The sequence below is a fragment of the Dendronephthya gigantea genome, unplaced genomic scaffold (genome assembly GCF_004324835.1).
Source record: "Dendronephthya gigantea isolate DGI-Jeju-01 unplaced genomic scaffold, DenGig_1.0 000095F, whole genome shotgun sequence".
Lineage (NCBI taxonomy): Eukaryota > Metazoa > Cnidaria > Anthozoa > Malacalcyonacea > Nephtheidae > Dendronephthya > Dendronephthya gigantea.
The window spans coordinates 31,294-52,573 of NW_021163105.1; the positions used below are offsets into that span (position 1 = coordinate 31,294).

General features: G+C 38.2%; 4 protein-coding genes across 4 annotated transcripts; 2 read left to right on the forward strand and 2 right to left on the reverse strand.

The window, feature by feature from the left end:
- The first annotated feature begins 629 nt into the window (after positions 1–629).
- On the forward strand, positions 630–15,337 carry LOC114533923 (A disintegrin and metalloproteinase with thrombospondin motifs 19-like). Its single transcript, XM_028555552.1, has 22 exons — positions 630–936; positions 1,691–1,959; positions 5,397–5,520; positions 7,823–7,986; positions 8,360–8,443; positions 9,306–9,421; positions 9,595–9,638; positions 10,266–10,371; positions 10,686–10,838; positions 11,048–11,192; positions 11,396–11,497; positions 11,579–11,724; positions 12,010–12,073; positions 12,206–12,311; positions 12,392–12,522; positions 12,639–12,759; positions 12,845–12,925; positions 13,091–13,251; positions 13,454–13,761; positions 13,836–14,040; positions 14,123–14,269; positions 14,622–15,337. Exons 1-22 carry the CDS (start codon positions 831–833, stop codon positions 14,766–14,768), a joined length of 3,030 nt encoding a protein of 1,009 aa, XP_028411353.1. The 5' UTR covers positions 630–830; the 3' UTR covers positions 14,769–15,337.
- LOC114533924 (cytoplasmic tRNA 2-thiolation protein 2-B-like) lies at positions 15,305–17,509 on the reverse strand. The gene is made up of 2 exons (XM_028555553.1): positions 17,094–17,509; positions 15,305–16,709 (listed from the first exon to the last, which is right to left on the reverse strand). The coding sequence occupies exons 1-2, from the start codon at positions 17,398–17,400 to the stop codon at positions 15,508–15,510; spliced, it is 1,509 nt and encodes a 502-aa protein (XP_028411354.1). The 5' UTR covers positions 17,401–17,509; the 3' UTR covers positions 15,305–15,507.
- A 295-nt stretch (positions 17,510–17,804) lies between these two features.
- LOC114533804 (NADH dehydrogenase [ubiquinone] 1 alpha subcomplex subunit 13-like) lies at positions 17,805–18,465 on the forward strand. The gene is made up of 3 exons (XM_028555403.1): positions 17,805–17,978; positions 18,054–18,125; positions 18,200–18,465. Exons 1-3 carry the CDS (start codon positions 17,809–17,811, stop codon positions 18,336–18,338), a joined length of 381 nt encoding a protein of 126 aa, XP_028411204.1. The 5' UTR covers positions 17,805–17,808; the 3' UTR covers positions 18,339–18,465.
- A 184-nt stretch (positions 18,466–18,649) lies between these two features.
- On the reverse strand, positions 18,650–21,156 carry LOC114533802. The gene is made up of 7 exons (XM_028555401.1): positions 20,508–21,156; positions 20,114–20,328; positions 19,796–20,006; positions 19,584–19,702; positions 19,272–19,470; positions 18,976–19,067; positions 18,650–18,900 (listed from the first exon to the last, which is right to left on the reverse strand). The coding sequence occupies exons 1-7, from the start codon at positions 20,950–20,952 to the stop codon at positions 18,742–18,744; spliced, it is 1,440 nt and encodes a 479-aa protein (XP_028411202.1). The 5' UTR covers positions 20,953–21,156; the 3' UTR covers positions 18,650–18,741.
- Positions 21,157–21,280: the final 124 nt, after the last annotated feature.

A 21,280-nucleotide genomic window follows, 5' to 3' on the forward strand; every position in this document is an offset into this window, starting at 1 on the left:
TTATTAGGAAGGTCGCGCGCTCAAATTTGGCGCACAATTTGGCAATGATGTTCTCGCATGCGATGCGAAACTAATGACTTCAACTGTCTAATGTGTAGCAAAATTGGATGTCTAATAAAGACAGGCATGTCATAAGCTATCGCTCGAGATATCAAGCTAATAGTTTTACCATCTGCTGTGTTTCGAGAGCTTTTGCGTAACTGTATATCGCGCGAGGTTAGACGTAAGTCAGACTTGACGGAAAACATGCTAAATAATTTTTCGCGTCCGCTCCGTATAGTCGGATGTTCTCTTGCGTGGCCTTTGCTTACGACCGGAAAGTATAAGCTATAGTGTTAGCCAAGCGTTACCGCGTAAAACCTTGGCACGAAACCCATACATTGACATATTATTTCGTGAAGAGTTCGAATGACTTGCCTTAAGGCAACCTTTTGGCAGAAGCGAAATCGATAAAAATTTGGTACTCGCAGAGTTGAGTTCTGTGGTCGGTGATTTGCGCAAACGACGCAAAGTGGGACAGTGGCAAATTTTCGCGCGGCAGGTGGTATCAGCATTAAGTGCGTGAACACTATAGATATCACACAACACTGTAGGGCATCTTAACAGCGAGGTTTTTAGAACGACGGGAGTGACGGTTAATAGGATCAAACAGCTCGTTGTCCAGGATATGAGGAGAATGCACGTCGTCCGTGTGTCTACTCCAATTACAAGGATATAAATGGCTCCAACGCAATAAATTCCGAACAGAGAAACCCCCAATGCGCGGTTCGCGTGCTTCATACAGTAGCAAGGTTTATCGATAGCACGTACAGTGGCCAGACGAACTCAGCATGATCTCGCTTTGCCTCCGTTTACCGTTGCTGCTAATCACGCTCTGTGCGGGAAAAGCTCAATTGTTACAGAAGGAAATTTTCGAATCTTATAAAAACTTCATAGGTATGTATATTCGTTACTTGTACATTACATGGTTACGCCCTTGGGTCGCATTCCAATATGCCGATGCGGTGCGTAACCAGCGCGGTGTTGAAAATTTCGCATACAAGTCGAGTACTTTGTGGTATAGAATCGTAAGATGCCTAATTTTCCAACGCTGATGATTGTCAACACCTATAAAATCCGACTACCATATGCTGCCCAGTATATTCCTAAATCTATCAATATTTTGCCCAACAGTATCTTAATCGCTTCTTCGAGCGTGATACATTCCCTCGCAAAATTTCACAAAGGTTGATTTACGCGGGTCACCAAATTTGAACTGGAATGAATGGATAGGTTTATCAGGTTCAGTCCAAAAGACTTCTAACGAAAATCCTCTAACATTGATACAGAATGCTAAGTATGACAAGGGTTCACCACTGGGATATTATTTGGATATTAGATCCTTAAAAATACATCTCCATAAATGTAAACATGTAATAATCTTTCGAATACAATTACACAGGCAGATTCTATTTGGCGACAAATAATATTTTTTTGCGTATCCGAATAGGGAAATTGTGATAAATATATTGGGGTGATGCATTTAAATAAAAATCAAATTCTATTTTACCATACCAAAAAAATTTGCAATAGAAAATTTGCTCATGTTTTTTATATAATGGCTGAAGTTGTAAGAAATCACAAGTTACAATATGCAACTCTATTTGTCAGGAGTGTTATATTACTAATCGAGCAATCTTTCCTCATTTAGACGCAAGTCCTTTAGGAGTTGAAAGTTATGAATTTGTATTATTACAAAATGACTCCTCAAATGCGTCAGACATTTTGGTACACCAGCTTCGAATATTTGATGAAAAATTTACACTGAAATTTAAAAGATTAAAAGACGTAGAAAGCAACGCTTTGATTGGTTCACTCGTCGAGAGTGCGGATGTCAAAAATATCGACTGTTATTGGTCGTTGGATGCACCACATACACGCAATGCTAGCGCAATTTTAAATACTTGTAACGATGAAATGGTAAGTCAGTTGGCCATGTATTGCTAGGCAACGGTGTTTAGAAAACACCGGTTTTAGCAATCTTGGATATAAAGTTATTGACAATTCAAATACTAGTGTTTCGGTTTCGAAAAGGTATTAAGACGGCTCTACTCAACGCTATTAGTCACACATGATTACAGTCATCAGGCGATTGTGATCAAATCGATACAACAGGACGGTTTGTGGAATAATTTCAAATTTGAGAAGAAGAAGAAGTGTAGAAATTGATGCCGCAGAAGCTACACTGCGATGCACAGCCCATTATTTTCATTAATGCGTTGCGTTGCGTCAACAGCTTTGTAACTTGTGCGTTCGTTTTAAACATTATTAGCCAAAGAGCCATCAACGAGAGGTCTGTTTTGAAATTCAACACCGTTTTCTTATCACCTTGTCATTGCTTCGCATCTGCCAATCACTGAATCACAAAACTGTGCCAGGACTACAAGGCGAAACTAATTTCTAAAAGGTCAAACAATGAGAATAGCTTTGGGGAGACCAGGACGGCTTCCGCTGATGTTACCAGAGGTTCGAGCAATGCCGAACTAATGGTTCATTTACGGTAGCTCGGTCGTTTCTTGAGGTCAGGGTTGTAATTAGCTATCAAAGAAACGCTTACACAAACTTTCTTGTCTTAATCATAAAATAACATCAGAATTAACTTAAGCAGGAACAGGTTAAGTATTGAGATGGAAATAATACCATTCATAAGCAATCAGTGCGCGATAAATGCTAATCGTATTAGGACATCCTATCGCGTTAAATACCGTGCGCATTTCTCGCGCGCAACTTGTTTTAGAGCAGATCATCCCAACACAGACGGAAATTTACATTGGCTAAACAAATACGACGGAGGAGATTCTATATTCTATTGAAAATCACCTACAAAGTTAGGAAAGAGTCGTATTATTTTAGAAAACCACATTAACACAGCACACTTTGCGGCGTTCGCGAGCGCTAAGCTGCGCACACAGCATACGCAATCTGCTGCCAATTAGACACATCATTAGCATACATGCCGACCACGGGCTTTGGAATGCGTGTTCCTCATGTTCGTCATGATGTTTTTTATACGCTCCTGCGAAAGATATCTCTACGAATAACTGTAATCCCGAGTGCTTTTATCAGCGCAGTGTTTGCAAACGTTACAAACATACATCTGGTAGATTGCTGTCAACATGAAAAAAATTGACATGCGAAGTTCAAAATTTCTGGACAATGCTTTGTTGTTGTAGTGTCTTTAACACGAGACACCTTTGACATACTTTCGCTTCCCACAAACTGTGCAAGAAAGCCTCCTGGTATTTCTGTAATTTTTTAATGAAGCGACATCCGAAAGTAAACAACATTTTTAGCTGGTGTTAGACGCATTGATAGCTGCTGTTTACTTTATTGATGTGTGAATTTTAGCTAATTCTTTTTTACGCGCGACTGTTAATGTTCTTAACCACGGCGAGCAATTTCCGATATATCCGTATCCGTGCCTGGGGCACGAATAGTTAACTTGACATGAAAGAGAGTAGTCAGGGGGGGAATGGTAAACCTGAACGAATGTAATCATAAAATTCTGCATGACTTTAAAGAAGTGAAAGATTTTAAAAGGCGTCATGTGAGGTATTCTGTGATCTCAATAAGTATAAGTTTCTCGTTCATAGGTAGTTAGGGATTCTCCCGTTTCCACTGGAACCTAATTCCAAGTAGAAATGGCATATTGCCAAGTTGTCCTGTTGCCTAGAATTAGCGCATATGTCTTTCAACTCTATCATAAGAGTTTCATTCACACAATAAGCTGTTGTCTTCGTGGTAATGGAGGATGAACATAGATAGGATGGATCCTCGTCCCATTCCCCAACTGAATCTGTAGGGAGATGTTATCCTAGTCGGATATTTTACTCACCCCACCACATGTCACCAAAGCCAGCTTATATTTTCTGGATATACATGCAGCCAAACTCGAATACAGAATTTACGAATTGCGAGGACTCCAGTTTTGTCTTTCATTGGGAGCACAAGTTATAATCTCATTACTGCTGATTTTAAAAAAACGACGCAAGTTCTTTCTTAATAAATGCTCTTTAGCAAAGTAAATAAGTGTGAATAAGTGTTGTAAACGTTGCAAATCAGCCATTAGTCAACAGAACTAAATGGAGATTGGAAAGCGTATTGAAATATTTTGTCAACACACAACAGTTCCTTAAAAGACGGTGTCGTTTGTGAGATCGATGCCTAGAATGAACCTTTCTGGTTTAGATGTCTGCGTTTCTGAGCCTCAGACTCACGACTCTTACTGAGCCTTTGGAAATAACAGTTTTTGAGAGAGGTGAAGAGAACTGACACGTAGACAATTTCCTGTGGCAAATTCAATATGGCAACCTCACTAAGTTTAGATTGGATCGACAAGGACGTGGGCAAACACATTGGATATTACAGACTTTTATGATCAGATTCGTAGAGCCGAACAGCAGCATCATAAACATTTATTAATCATCGTCTCTTTCAAATGCCATAACCCTAACCCTAAGCAAACAGCACAGTGAACTTAGACGTTTCCGTATTGAAGTTAAAAGACGATTTTCGCGACAAATAAGGAAATACTAGCGAATGCAACATGACGAGTAATACAAGCTTAAAAATAATCTTGTTTCAACAAAAACTGTAATCGCTAAAACTATCAATATATTCATTCATTAATTAACCTGTCAATCAATGATAATGACTAAATGTTAACAGGCGATTGGCTAGAATGTTTTAGGGACGTATTTTGGCGCACGCGCGTTGTAAAGCTCGAATAATTTCCTCTAAGTTGTTTCGAAATGTGAGGTAATTGTCAGACGTGGAGAAGTTTCACTTTAGCAACAGAAGCTTACAGGCTCAATCAAATCTAAACTATTCCTATCTGAGTATTTTTAACTATGATTCTCTACGCTACAATTGTTGCTTATTGGAGCTTATTGCAAGCATTTAGAGAAATCCGAAAGCATTTTAAAGTGTTCTGCATCTAAGTCACGGATGAGATCTTTCACGTAGCACTTAATAATGTAAGAGCTGTCTCGTCGCTGAATTAAGTCGTAAATCCTGGATGGGCGAGATTTTATTCCAATTTTGATTCCGGCAGACTAAAATGATGACTGTTGAAAACTTTGCGATCAGTACGGAATAACTTAGTTAAGTGTAAGTGGTTTCCCACAGGTCCAATAATGACCACGCCTCCTATTTGCATGGCATTTTGATAGGAGGATGGATTGAAAATTTATCAAGAAAAAATCACAGCTTTTACAGGGGTAAAAAAGGGAACAGAATTAGTATACCGTAAAGAAATATCCTCTTATATAGTCACAGAAACAGCCTATATTTGCATTTTCATTAATCTTATGGCTACAAGCTTTGTCAAAATGACTCATTTCATATTTTAAACACAGTTTGCGGTCGTGAACGGATCAAAAGCCTCTTATGTCATTGAACCTGTCTCCTCAAGTGAAGAGCGTGGAAGACTTATTGTGTATCAACTCACTTCAAACGTACGACCATGTATTGCACTGGAAGGTAAGGCTGCCTATATGTATCCCTGGTTATAAGTATTTGTCAAAGAGGAAGCTAATATTTTGAATCATCTCTGACTTTTAAATGTCGACCTTTTTTGTATTTAAAACATCGTCATCCGCTGTCAACTAAGACACGACCTTGTATGGTCCGATTCATAGGTTTTTCAATATAAATTCCGTCGCCCATTGTAGAGCGTAGCCTACCCAAACTTCTTTACAAACTACAACACTATCCTTTAAAAAAACATAGACTTCTATATCTAAAAAATTTCAAGTTCTGATAAAAAAAGGAACTTGACTTATCAACCTAGCATTTTCCCCAGGCAAACTTCCAACAAGCTTTCAAATGAAATACTTGGCAACAACGACAACTAAGACACTTTATACCAGTTAACAGAAATATTCTATTCATCACATAGCCAAGAAGGAAGGAATCCCGAAGGATTCTCAATGAACTATATCCAATACAGGAAGAGTGAACAAATTAATAAAACAATTGTCTTTTAACTCCCGCACACGTAGACATTGTCTGGAAGCTAAGAGGTCTCAGAATTTCAATAAATTCATTCAAAAAAAACATTCTTCACGTAAGCAATCTATCATGTTTCGAAGTTCTTTCCGGTGCACCAAAATATACATTAAAAAGCCATTTATCATGTATCCATAGATTAAGAGATGAAAGAAGGTTAGCTTGTGGAGCATTAAATTAACTCAGCTAATTAAACAGGGAATCATAAGAGATTAAGCGTTTCAATAACATTTACTTTGGAAACAAGGCTGGAATAAACGAGATTTGATTCGGACATTTCCAAATCGGTTAAAATATCGGAAATAGGAAAGATATCGTTGGAGAAAATCGCCAATTATTGCATAGCTGTGGGAGGCAAAGAGTTACCGACCTATTTGAGTTTGTCTTAAGGCAGAATATTAAGCTGCTTATATCCTTGCCATTAGGGAGGGTTTTTCAAGTGAGGCGTTCGCAAGATCATACAGCTACAAACACATGAATCCGTAGGCTATAAAGTAATATAGAATATGCTTTTCAAAAAAAACCGTGAGCCAGTACCTGGCAGTGATATCGAGGAAACATAAATGCAACACATAGTCAATGAACAAAACAATTTCAACACAAAATGACAAGCCATAGCACTTTAACTTTACAATGCGCTGTTTTATATTTCTCGAAGTACTTAGCATGTAGTGGACTATAATTCTATACTTCGTATGCCGACGGGCCACTGTATTGAATCTGAGAATAAGGTTGTAAAAAATGGTGTATATTAGGGTTACATGAAATTAATTAACTTAAATTAATTAACCTTCAGTCGCCTGAAGGTCGGTGATTTTCATCGTCTAAGGTCATTGGTTAAAAAACTTTTTTGCCCATTGGAAAATATGATAGATCTATGATTCTCGAAACCATACTTATAACCTTTGGCTTTAGAAATAATACATTTCCGTGTCTTCATCTACACATTAGGTCTAGAGAATGATTGGCACAAACCAGACGTTAGTTTAGGAATTGTTACCGATTAGAATTTTTACACTTGCCGTATAATAAATTTGTGATCTGTGAAGTTTGCACAACGATTTAGATTTGCAGATAACAATTACTATATTTTAGCTTGGCTAAAAAATGAATTAGAATTAAATAAACACTGTTGTATATTCTACTGTGTCAACAGAATGTTTTGCATATTTCTATTTATGTATAAGTCTTAAAGCTATAACAGCTTAAAGGCGCCAGACAAACTCAGCCGAAAGGACAGTCGCTAAATATCTACGTATAGTTTGCATGGCTATAATTGGCCAATCGTTTTCGGGATCCGTAACGTTGATTGGCTATTCGCCAGGGGCATTCCTCCAAAACCAGGGCAAATCTAGGCTATGATAGATGGAAATGTGTTTCCTCGTGTAACATCGTCTTTTTCTACGGTTTTTCTACACCGTAATGGGAGAATGCTTTGGGGATTTCATAGATCATGAGAAGCAACGTGTCGAGCATAAGAAATGTAGTATTTTATCCAAAACAAATCATATACGTTGACTGGTATCACTATATGGCAACGATATGGCCTGTCACACGTTGGAATCGAACCAATATCTAAATGGGACAAGCTCCATTCAAATATTTCGTTGCCATGAAAGGCACGTTCCTTTTTTGCGCAATCGTCAGTGTTCTGTGGTCTGCAAAAGAACAACATCAACGAAAAACTCGGAAGATATTTTTATCCATTTTCTCTGCCGGACAATGTTTCCCAGATGGCCTTTTCTCATTTTACTTGTTTCCTCCTTACATGTAGCGGCTTCTCGGAGGAGCTCTCAAGACGCTCAAAATTATCGAAGATACACACGGGCAATCAATACGCAACCGACTATTGAAGTTCTGCTTGTGGCTGATGAATCAATGGTAAAATTTCACGGAAATGAATCTGTCAGACGATATGTATTGACCATTATGGCCAAGGTAAGTTAGAATTGCAAACCACTTGCTTTAATTTCTGCTTTCCGTTGTATTTTGCGGTAAAGCAAAACCTCTAGTTCCACTTTAAACCAACAAGAGCTGTCCTATTCCTCTTCCAATATACTAAAATGCGGTTTATGGAATCATCTTAAATGATCCAGATCTTTTTAGGGTTTGTATAGTTAGTTGCTGGAGCAATAAAGTAAATATACTTTACCTAACCTCTCCTCGCGATATGCAGATATGTCAAGTATTGATGAAGTCAGTTTAGCTTTTCTTGAGTCACCCACCTGACAGAGGCGATGAAATGAATCATGTGTAAAACGATTGACCCATGTTTGTACAAATGACCTGCAAATGGTCTGTTGTATTGTAGGTTAAAGAAATCTTCCGTCACAGTAGCCTCGGGCTGCGCGTGAATTTAGTGCTGTCAAATCTAATCATCTTGACTGGTGAAGAGGTACGCAAAAGAATAATTACAAATTTTGCTTTTTTTATTTAATGATAGGATCAAAGCGAGAGCTCTTGTCCTTAACCTCCGCTGTATTGATGTTTGTTTTTAAGTTATAATCAATTTTATATTGAATTTGTTTGACGACTAATATTCCCACATAACTGGGGCAGCGTAGTTTTTTAACTTCGTTTAGTTCTTCCGTATAACATCTTTACACATCACAGTATATACGGCACAGCTTGGGTATTTTTAAGAAATTTGAAAAAACTTAGGATCCAAAATATACTAGAAACTATTTGCTCTGATAAAATAAAACTATAAGCAGGGCTCATATAGAACAATATAAGATATATTTCCTAAAATTTGGACGGGAAATGCAAAGATATGTATATTCTATAGTTAACTTTTGAACTTTCAACATTGGCTCTGTCTAAAAGATGAAGCACGTCGTAGTGGTAGTCTAGAACCCGTCAAACACGCTGGTAAAAGCAGTATTTTCCTGATAAAAGTCTTCAGCCCGACATTGATTCTCCGACTGAGCTTGTCTACATTTGAACGCCGAGGGGAGAAAGAGATTAATCCTTACGCTAAGCCCTCTAGGCTCAGGGAAAAATCGCTCTCCAGTATCTCATCAGATCAACGTACCAATCATTCCAGAAAAACCACAAACATTTAGTCTTTTTTACTTCCGACTATTAAAATTTCAGTTTAATTTGACGAAAAAAAGTTTACAAAATTTCTTGCATTGCAAAATGTGTTTGAAAACAGGCTGTCCATCCAAATCAATAACCTGGCCGCATTATAAATTGCGATTCTTGTGCAAGCTGAGATTCATGATTCTCACGAGCGTTTCTTTGTTGATCCACAGGAGAATCTCTTCGTCAGCCATAATGCACATAAAACAATGCGAAGTTTTTGTCAATGGCAGAGTGATGAGTTTAATCCAGGCGGAACCGATCATGACGCGGCTATTTTGCTAACGAGGTAACTATGAGATCTCGAGCACGCCACTACCATCCAAACCCCACCCTCCGAGATGTTTTACCCCCTGTCCTTTATGAATCCTATACAAGCACTAAATCAACGAATAAAGTCCAGTTTGAACCATCCGCGGCGTTTCTTTAATTTGAACTGAACAAGGTTTATATTTTGTCTAGACTCAACATCTGTTCGGATAAGGACAAGCCCTGTAGTACCGTGGGTAAGATAGCATAAAACTATTTATAGTCTAATAAAGTAGAGAAGCAGCTACCTGCTTGTGGCGGGCGCCATGCCAACATTCCACAACAGGTCATCGGAGGTTCTCATCCGGTCACAGCTGCTGATGTAACTCGAAATGCTTATTCAAGTGTTTTCCATAGTTGTTACGTCAAGGTCACAACTAAATACAGTGTCAATATATCACTTAATTCACTTGTAAACATGATAAAGATCCCAAGAAGACGCACAGGTCCCCTGTCTATTGCATTCAACTTTCACGCGATAGATATGGTCCTTATCTCCCAATAGATTTGCATGAACAGCGCACAAAGGCAGACAAACAATTGCAACTTCCCGGCAAGATAAGCCTGCAAATGGCAACCAGCTGAAATTCCCTACTTTATCAAGTGAAAAACTGCTCATGCACGTGCAATCCCACGACCTCTGTAATGTTAATTACATTCCACATCATCTATGGTGTTAATTACGTAAAAATCTGTAAACTATCGCGTTGATTCCATGTATTGATACTTGGTATGAAAGCATTCACCTGAAACGCTTTTATCTAAGTTATCTTAAGAACTACGCGTGGTTCATTATTTCATTTCTCGTGTCATCTTTTGCTCAGGAATGGCTTATATTTCTGGAATGTGTCAATCCCATAGACGATGCAGCATTGCCGAGGATACTGGCCTCGATGTAGCGTTGACGATAGCACACGAATTGGGCCATAAGTATGTAGCAACGCCACTTATCTTTGTCACGAAGAATCTTCAGTTGTTTAATCATTCCTCAAATAGCTTAGAATAATTGAATAAATTCCCCCTCCTAAATTTCCCCACTTATATTTCTACGACGTACAAGGAGAGACAGGGGTGTTTAATTTGGAAAACACTCAAGCACCCTTTCTTACGATTGAGACAAAGTCTTTAAAGAAAAACAAAGAATGAAAGACTGATTTTGATTGAAATCGAGGAGGTCGCGCAAGACATCCAAACACCATATATTGATGATTTGCACATTTTTGGTTCGTTCTTAATTTATACAGCATTGGCATACGTCATGATGGCTATGGCAACGAGTGCGCAGATCAGACACGTGACATACCACACGTGATGGCGTCGACGTCATTGAAAGCGAATAAAAGGGGATTAGCCCAGTGGTCGAAATGTAGCAAGAGAATGCTCAAAAATTACCTGAGGTATGTTAGGAAATTTTTGTTCATCCTACTGACATCTCAGCTGGATCACTCTTCCATCATCAAGACTTCATCTTTAACATCGAGCATCGCGTGCAACTATTCTCTACCGTATAAGACAATCGCGCGAGCCCCTCATTACAGAACACATTTGTCTTGTATTATCATCGTTTTCAATGACCAGCGCATGATAGATCCCGTCCTCTCTTCAGGCGTTCAAGTAGCTGGTGTTTGAGAGAAACCCGCAGCGGGACAATTATTCCCCTCCCTACCACCCTCCCTGGTGTAACATTCAGCGCCGATGAACAGTGTAAGCATCAATATGGAAACCTCGCCAGACAATGCAGACGATATCAAGTAAGTTAAAAAACCACTAAAACAACGATTCATTGTTGCTAAATATCTTTAAATATAAAATGTTCAGCATGATTTAGAAAGGAAATCTAGACCACATTAGTATGCAATTCTGCAGCACAGAAGGAAAACCAATTTCAATTGTTTTTCGTCAGTACTGTCAAGCAAATGCACGCTTGTCTTACAAGCACTATTTCTTTATGTAGTATCGTCTATGTCGGGAACTCTGGTGTGAAATAGAGGGCGAGTATTTCTGTCGGACAAAGTTGAGCCCAGCGGCATTTGGAACCGAGTGTGACAGTGGAAAGGTAGGGTTGGTTCCAGTGGTAACCACCATTTGTCGAACGTAAGGTGTCAGTGAAGGTTGACAAGTTTTTTATGGTTTTTAGTGGTGTATGTATGGCAACTGTGTGAATAACACATCAGTGTTAGAAAAACAAGATGGCGGGTGGAATTCCTGGGGGTCCTGGGGCAGGTGTTCAAGGTCGTGTGGAACGGGTGTTTCAATCAACCGCAGAGAATGTGATAACCCCAGGTAAGAGTCTAACTTCGGTATTCTCACTCATTCAGTGTGACATAGAAATTTGGTTATTATCGAATAATGCAAAAGACCAATCCTGACCAATGGAAAGATTCCAGGTAAAACACTTATTTGAGTGGAAATACCGTTACGGCAAACGTTACAACATGATTGAGATCTCCAACAGAATGAGTTTGAGTGTGAGCGAGCTTTTAGAATACACGCACAAACCGTCGTCTTTGCAACTCGCATCGGTCGATATTGGTTGCCTAAACGAATTTTGGATAATTTCTTTTCAAGGCCTAAAAATGGTGGAAGATATTGTCTTGGGCCACGGGAAAGATACAGATTGTGTAATCAGATGGTAGGTTTATCAATGGAAAGAACAATTTATTTGATCACACGTGAACACTAAATGAAATGAAGACGTAGTCACGTGCACGAGACCAAGGGAATATCATTGCCCATGCAGACACTTCAATCGTTGTCCTTTTAGGAATGTCCAGCGAACTCCAAAGAGATCAGGACAGAACAGTGCGAGTCGTTTAATAATCAAGTATACAAAAATAAATCATACTCGTGGAAGCCTTTGTTGAGTAAACGTAAGTTGAAGAAAACAAATGATGCAATCTCTAACGATAGAAGATATTAACATGATGCTATCAAACATTTCTTTCTACAGATAAGCCGTGTGTATTATTTTGTACTCCGACAACTGAGGAAAGATTTTCCGTACAGTTCGCGTCAAAGGTTATTGATGGAACCCCGTGTATGCCCGGGGGAACTGATCTGTGTGTCGACGGCAAATGTCACGTAAGTAGCAAAGGTCTCTCGATGCAAAGCTTTGGGCATCACCACATCGCCACGAGTGCAGCCTTGAAAACGGCGAAGCACAAGCGAACTTATCGACACAATATTTTTTGTTTTAGAGAGTTGGATGCGACAATAAGATCGGATCTGATGCAAAGGAGGATATTTGCGGGGTTTGTCGGGGAAATGGAACAACTTGTCAGAAAATTGAAGGAATTTTTAACCAACTTTCAGGATCAGGTAATTCTTCGAGTTATCTTGATCCCAACTATAAATTATAAATATAATGGTGCAAACGATATACGTTTCATTTTGTTACTCTTAGGCTATGTTGAAGTTGCAGTTATTCCGGTTGGAGCCCGAAATATTCAAGTGATGGAAACTAAGCCATGTACTAGCTTTCTAGGTAGATATTTTCACGATTCATTTTTTAAATTTTCGTAAGCATATTTCCAAGTGATATTTCTGCATCTCGTGACAGACTTAAATCGGTGCTGATGAAGATGGAAGTTTGCCACAACTTGATTTTTATATTTGTGCTCTCCAAACATTGATATTTATTCTTCCTCAGCGCTAAAAGGCAGCTATGACACATATTACGTCAACGGTAACTGGAAAATACAACTTCCGGGCCAAGTGGATGTCGAGGGAACAAAAGTTCTCTATGATCGAAAGGGAACATGGGAAAGGCTGATCGCAAAAGGTCCAACAAAAGAGCCTCTTCATGTCATGGTAAGGAATGAAGCCTGGTGAGGGTTGTTTAATCGGGAAGACATAGACAACTGGAGTGATGGCGGTGATAGATCAGTCAGTCAGTTAGTCTGTCTATACTACCGTTTGTGTTGACGAATAACGTCAGTGCCACGTCAGTCAGTCTGACGACAGCTCTAGTCTCATACCTCCATTAAGACTTATTCTTTTTCACTTCTACCAGGTGTTGTATCATGGCTATAATCTTGGAATCAAATATAAATATTCCATTCCATTGCCGAACAAATCAAATGACGAGAACGCCATTTCTCATAAATCTCCGAGTCGCAAAAAAGTTAACTACGGTTGGATCAGGAGGGGGTGGGAGAAATGCAGTGTTGTGTGTGGAAATGGTGTGCAGAAAAGCCGCAAAGAAGAATGCGTCAGTTTTCTCGATGGAAAGTTTGAAACCGTCGACGAAAAATTCTGTCGTGGGGCGACTAAACCAAAGCAACGGTTTCGTGTTTGCAGCGAGCATCCTTGTCCGATATGGTAAAAGGACTTGTGAAATATAACGAGGTTCTTGAAGTGATCATAAATATATAAATATCTCTCTCTCTCTTAAGGTGGTCCGTGACACGATGGAAGAAATGTAGCCGAAATTGTGGTTCCGGGCGTCAACACCGTCTCGTGTTTTGCATGAAACAGCACCCTAATGGCACCATTGCAAGAGTATCCAATGACATGTGTACCAAGGACAAACCTTCATCGAAACAGAACTGCTATGTGAGGAGCTGCAAAGTGAAATGGGTCACTAAAAAATGGTCGAAGGTACGTTCTTCACTACAAACTATTTCCTAACCATGGCTCTGTGATTTAGAATGGTTATAAAGATCTTGTCTGTTTACTTTAGTGTTACAGTATTTGTGGCAAAGGGTATCGTTTCCGTGTCGTTCGCTGCCCGCTGAAAGGTCTGTGTGATGCTAAGACTAGACCCGCAAGCCGGAAGGTCTGTTATGGAGAACCGTGCTTCGTCTGGAATGCGGAAGAATGGGGAAGTGTAAGTACAGATATTGTAAAGTGACTTCATTTATACGTTACTTTAGGTAGAAACTGGCGAATATTAGTTTACAGTGTACGTGCCCAGGTTTCGTCTTTATACAGTTAAGCAATGTGAATAGTATCAATTGATGATAAAAATGACAGCAAATGAAAACTTTCTACAAACACTTGCTTCTACGATAAACTACACAAGTCATTGCTAATATAAGTTGATTGAAGTTGAGCAATCATAGAGGTATATGATTCATTCAATAATATGAAAAGCTCGTTCAACAAAGGTTTATCAAAGCTATTATCTTGTTCACTAACATCTTGTAGCAATAACAATCTCTTTCTTCTAATTTTTTTAGTGTTCACGTACTTGTGGTTACGGATACCAACTACGAAAAGTAAACTGTGAACATAAACTTACCAAGAAATTAGGAGGACCATGCAATCGTTTAAGAAAGCCTTACGAAATCCGTCTGTGTAAAAATTTACGGTGTTCAGATGTTTAAGGGTGCTGCAAATCCCTCACAAATTTAACTAATATCTCTTCCTAGTAACGTCCATTTCCCCCTCATATAATTTCAAAGCTTGGCACTGTATGCTTACATTATTCCAGGAAAAGTAAAGAAAGTCTGTGAGCATCAAGTATTTCCAGACCATGTCTCTGAGGGGATATCTATTCTTACGGTTTGACTATCGTTTGAAAAAGATGATAAAGACTCCTAACATCCTTGCTTTCCTAAGCTGTTCTGAGGAAGAGATTTCGTTGCTTTCCAAATAATTAGGGATCATATTTAAGATCTAGGAATTAAAGAAGGATAATGGTGTATTATAGTACAATTATTGAAATATGTTTGCAATGTAAAATAGATAGGAAAAATATTTGTTAAAGTATATTCAATATTTTCAATATCTTTCAGTCCTCACCGCTGATATTATAAATGACTGATAGGAATAAAACTTCCAGTTTAACATCTTAGTTCAGTTAAATAACTTTTATTTTAAAAAAATAGAAAGAACACAGAACAATGAAAGAATTGTAACATCAAAATATATTTATAAAGTTTTCAGCGTTGATTCAACCCTTTGTACCAAATATGGAACTTGGATCAGTCGCAGTAAAAAAATCATTACATCAGTCAAAGAATTGCTATTTAGGTACTTTGAATCAAAGATTGTGGCTCAGTAATATATTTTGACTGGCAATGAATCTGGCTAACACTAATGTTAGAACTAAACTTTTCTCTGTTATTTGTTAATTAAGAAACTCTTAATATGTTCATTTGTTAAATATTTTGGCAATAAATGTTGAGCATCTCCCATATCATTGTATGTTAACCTGCAACCATAACAAAGTGGCGCTGATAGAATGTCATTGTCATTGGTACTTTGTTCAACACTATTACTATGAACTTTCTGGTCACCATGGACGTGATCACCTGTAGTACTATTACCAGAAGACAAACTACCAACAGTACAACCACCAGTATTCTGGCATCCACCACCATCTTCATCTGTACCACTGAGGATTACATCATCACCATCATCAGTATTCTGGCAACCACCATCAGCACTTCTGGTGTGAGCAGTACTACCATCATTGCTAGTTTCCTGGCAACCATTACTACCACATGCACCACTCTCACATGACAGCTCATTGAACACCCCTGAAAAACCTGACCTCATATCCAGTGGTGCTAAACACAATGTGCAATGCTTGCTATTTCCATCACCAATGTTTGAAGAAATCTTATCCCCAGTCTTGAGAACAGTGTTCACAGTTGATGGAAATGATGCTTGCAACCCTAATATGAGCTCCTCTGTTAACCGAGTGACGCTGCTATGACTAGAGGCTTTTGTTGAAAATGATGGTATAGCAAACGAGTTAACATTGCTAAAGTAGTTGTAATATTCAATTTCTTTCTTGGTAAACTCTCGCATTGGTCTCAACACAGAAACCTCTGAACGACCGTCCTTGAAGCCAACACTGAATGGAAGTTGAGAACCTCTGCCTTGCACAATATCTGCGAGAATCCTGATGGAAATATTTGTACCACAATCTCCGACCATGATATAATTGTAACTATGATCCTTGGCTATCCTCTGTAGCTGATTACGATAGAGATGCGACAACAGATCATCTTTAGCTGTGACTGTTGTTACTTTTTCAAATAATTGTGTTAGAATTTTAGGTGATGCTTTGTGACTCTTTTCCTCATTTGAGAGATCAACATCTTTCAAACTATCAACAAGCTGCATTTCATCGTCAATCATTACCAGCTCTGTTAACGAGGCATAATGAAATGGGAATCCAGCAGACAAGGCTAATTCCTGAATATGATTTTTGATCCTATTCCTTGCTTCGGCAGTCTGACCACACAAACCCTCGTCATCCATATAAATGACCCCAGGTTGAAAGCGATGCTTCTTCAAGGCAGCCTTCCCAAGGCCTTGATACAAAAATATCCATAATTTAATTATAAATCAACATTAATTTAGGAGGCTTTCATACAGTGGTGTCTGCGCATTAGTTCAAAAGTTAAAATTGCTGAAATTTAGTGCATTTCTTATTTTTAACTCATATTCAATTTAGAACTATAGCGAACTAAGATAGTGTTGAATACACCAACTATTCTCGATTTTTTAAGAAATATAGTGAGTCAAAATGGAACAAAGCATTCAGTTTACATTATGGAGTTTGGACTATACCCTACTTTTGATTAATCTACAGTAATTGACCAATTAACCCAATTAGAACACGCATCACACTCATATTTCTAATTATACAACTGGCAGTTGATATTAAAGTACATAAATTACTGATAATTACTCACCTTTGATAACTAAATCCAGCATGGCACCAGAGGAAGAACCTCCTGAGACAGCCAGTAAAACTTTCTCTCCTTGATGAATTACACGAGCTTTTCCAATAGTCGCACGGAATTTGTGAACGGCATATTCCAAGAAACAAGTTGTGCAAAACGGGTCGTTATTTCTAACCAGCACGACTGCTTTTTCCCCACATTTCATACAAGCTCCTTCCTCCATTAAATATTCTTTGTTGGCTTTGTCTCGACGTTTGGAACCTTTTTTAGACTTTACTATGTCGCCAGCTTGCTCTATTTCATTTACACTGCACATGCTTATTTTTTCAAATATGTACAACGTTTAAAAGCAGAAGAAACGAATTTTTAGTAAAGATTCTCATTCAAAAAGTTCAAAAATCAAAATGAATTGGGCAACTGGGCAACTGGCCTCCATATTGAACTGTTTCCACTTTCTCTTTTCCGCTTTCTGACGTGGCCAATTTCATTTACTAGGAAATATTAAAAAATAGTGAATATATTTCTGTCAACTTATATACGCGTTTTGGTGGGGAGAAATTCCGAAGTATCTACTTTCTGCATTTCCAAAATTTTACTAAGTGAGCGTTAGAAAGCAACAAATCAAGTTTAGCAACTAAACATTAAAAAACGAAATGCGGAATTTTCCAGTGAAATATTACATACTCAGTGCATACACCCCCCGTCAAATATTCCCATTTTCAAGATGGCGGAAGCGTTCAAACAAGAAATGCCTCCGAAAGGGGGCTATGCATCTATAAATATTGCAAGAAATTTAAAAACGAGAGGCCCGTCGGGTTTCCTGACTCTTGTTTTAGGAACTGGCATGATGCTGGGCGGATTTCTTGTCGTAAAATACGGGAATAATAAGAGAAGGTGAAACAGAATTTGGACTTTTAATCTTTTTCATTTGTGGTGGTATTGATCGATGTTTGTTGTTTTGTATTGTAGAACATTAAAAATGGAGCAGCAAGAAGCCAAAGTGTCTTTGATTCCACTAATACAAGCTGAACAGGACAGAAAGTAAGAATATTTTACAATATACTCAAGTAAACAATGATGTATTCACACACACCATGAATTCTTCTCATTTCTAGCTTAATCAGACTAATGAAAGAAAACATGAAAACAGAAGAAGCCATAATGAAACATGTTAAAGGCTGGAAAGCCGGAGAGAGTGTCTACCACACAAAGAGATGGGTGGCACCTTACTCTACTGAACTAGAGGAACTTTAGAAACCTAGAACATATTCATGTCTGAACACTTTATATCAACTGCGTTTGCTTTATTGATGGCGTATAAACCTCGCTCTCTTTTTCATCTTGTGTAAAAGTTTGGTGAAATGAATTTGTTTCAATATAACTTTGAGTAAAGTTTTTGTCATTTGCTCCACTAAACACAAGAACAAAACCCTGTTGGCACTTTCAAGGAAGTGAAGGAACCAATCCACGGTGTATCGTATCGGATATTCAGGAATAAAGCCATATAAAACTGCAATTTAGCTGTCACCTTATTTTACTGAATATATTTACTATTTTGCATGGCAATTACACAATTCCTGCCCTCGCCATCTTCACTAGATGATTCACACCAAAACTAAGGTTAATTTTGAAGAAATTCCAAACTACTGTACATAGATTAACGTACGCTAATATTTCCTAACTTAATCGAACTTTTGTGCAGCTTTCCCGCTTCGTACGTCTCCCTCTTTGACTGTTTTATCGGATAAGAAATATTGTGACTTGTACGAAACTCAGAAATCAATGCCCTTGGCATCTGGATGTGTGAAGCTGTTATCTGAAACAAAATGAAGACGAAACGTGATTTTGACGACTAGATAAGTTCAGGAAAAGGACTATTGTTGAGACTTACTTTTGATAGGTATTTTGTATCAGGCACCAAACGTTTGGCTTCTGAATATGAAGGAAAATCTGAGACAGTTGTTGACTGGTTCATTTCGTTACCTGGAAAATTGATAATATATTAAAATGTCTCTTCTGTAACTTCCCGACAGTCTCTCACTTAAAGCAATTTTGAAGAATGGCCAACAATAACCGCACATGTGGCGCTATCTAGCCACAGTATAATGCCCCAGTCAGATATAGGCTAATAGGAGCTAATACCGAGCGTACTGCATTTTTGCAACAAACCATGCAACGTAAACGTACCATAATAATTCAAACACACATTACTGTTGGTTGTTTGCCAATCACTCCGTATCACCGGCTCTGATTTCGCCGAGAAGTTTGAGCTCATTGTTGTGTTGTAGTGTTGCTGTCCAACTGCACTCTCCGCTCCAAATTTGACTTTAGACTTCGTCAGTAGATATGCTCCGTCAACCTTTTTGTACGGCGATGAGATGACAGGCTGAAAGTTGCAAGACACGGTGATTCACGATAAATTGTTTCATTCCTCCTCAAATAAAACTTGACTTCATCAAATAAAACGGAGTAGACTGAACATTCATTTCTAGGTCTTACTCTTTTGAAAAACGAATCGTGTGTTGTTTGTGTGAATCTTCCTTGCGACTTCTCCGAATCACCGAAAGGGATGTTGCTTTTTGCCATATTCAACTTTGCCTGCCTACTGACCAAGTGCTCTATGAAGTACAATATAAAATATTTTATTACTTGCTTGTCATGTCCTATAAAACAAGAACGTCATAAACCAACAAATCTTATTATATGCATACGTGTTTCAACGCAAGGAAATAATTCTCTTTTCGTTTTATGGTCTACCAAAGACCACTTCTCTTTTGAATCACCAAGGATTATACTTGCTATGTAGTTTGGACCGCATGGATCCACCCTTTTCAGTGGCTTTTCTTTAAAGAATTTCTGATTCGTTGTTACAGCGTAAAGAACCTTTTTTGGATCCCCATGACGAATACTACAAACGTTGTTCTGAGACAAATTTAACAACTTCAAATACTGCTTCTAAGGCGTGTGTATACAATGTTATATACAACCTACACATTGGAGAAACTAATAAAACTATAACAATAAACTACCTTTACAGCTTTCATCCTCTGTGGTAACGTGTATTGACCACGAAATGTCTTCTTATTGGTGGTTTCGAACTGATCTTCGTAGAACTTTGCGTCTCCATGTAACATGGACGTGGCTTCAAATTTTGCTGGTGAGGCAACATCCAACTGGCTCAGTTTATCTTCCAAGAAACTCTGGCGGTAGTTTGAGAACGGTATGTTCACCTTCTCTTTGTCACCTGGAAGAATAGAACTAGCAAATAATAGACCTACAACCAGCACTGGGAACAGGGTGGGGTAGAAAGGGAGAGGAGAACCATGCAGATAATATTTAAAGGCAAAATTTATTAGTGAGGAATGTCAATAAATCATTAGTATGACGTTTGTAAAACAAACATAAAAATTAATATCATCCCACCTTGTGGAATTGAACTTTTCATCATGTCTTCTTTCCTTTTTACTTTTTCTGAAATCCTAACAGGAAAATAGACTTTATGCGTCGTATCAAAGGCCATCGTGCTGTTGTTATCCACGTCCATTTTTGTCAGATTTTTTGTCCCCAAAACCAACTTTGCCACTTCTGAGAGCTTAGTTCGCTCAGTCGTTGATTGTTTAACAAAATGCGTGGCTGTCAACGACCTTTGTTCATTGATTTGAGAATCAACTGAGAAGATCTTTGCTGGTTTTGGCGAAGGAAGACGGTCTTGCTTTGAAACAAAACCTAGTGGTGGATAGTCTTTCTTTATTGTGCTTTCGTAAATATTTTGACATGTTGATTTTTTCCTTTTTTTATCTTGACCGATGTGAGAAAACGTAGAATCTTGCAATGCTGGATCTATTGGAAATTTTTCAATAATTTCCATTTTTTAGTTTTTACAATAGCCTTTTCCCTGTGTTGAATTCTACGAGACAATGCATTTGTCGTAATAAAGAGTTCATTTACAGTTACCTTAGCAACAAATTAGTTAGCTTAAATGCAAATAATTTCTAAAACTAATAGTTTGTGATCATTTCATCTATTCAACTGCTAAAACTCTCTCAAAGTTTTTTTTTGCAAAAATACACCAACTTTTAAAGTACTTGAAACTTAAAGCATGTAAGAGTATCTTATTTACATTTTTTAAATTCCATACGTTAAACGTTTACACAATGCGATCGAATTTTTAAGGTTGACCAGAAAAAAACTAATAC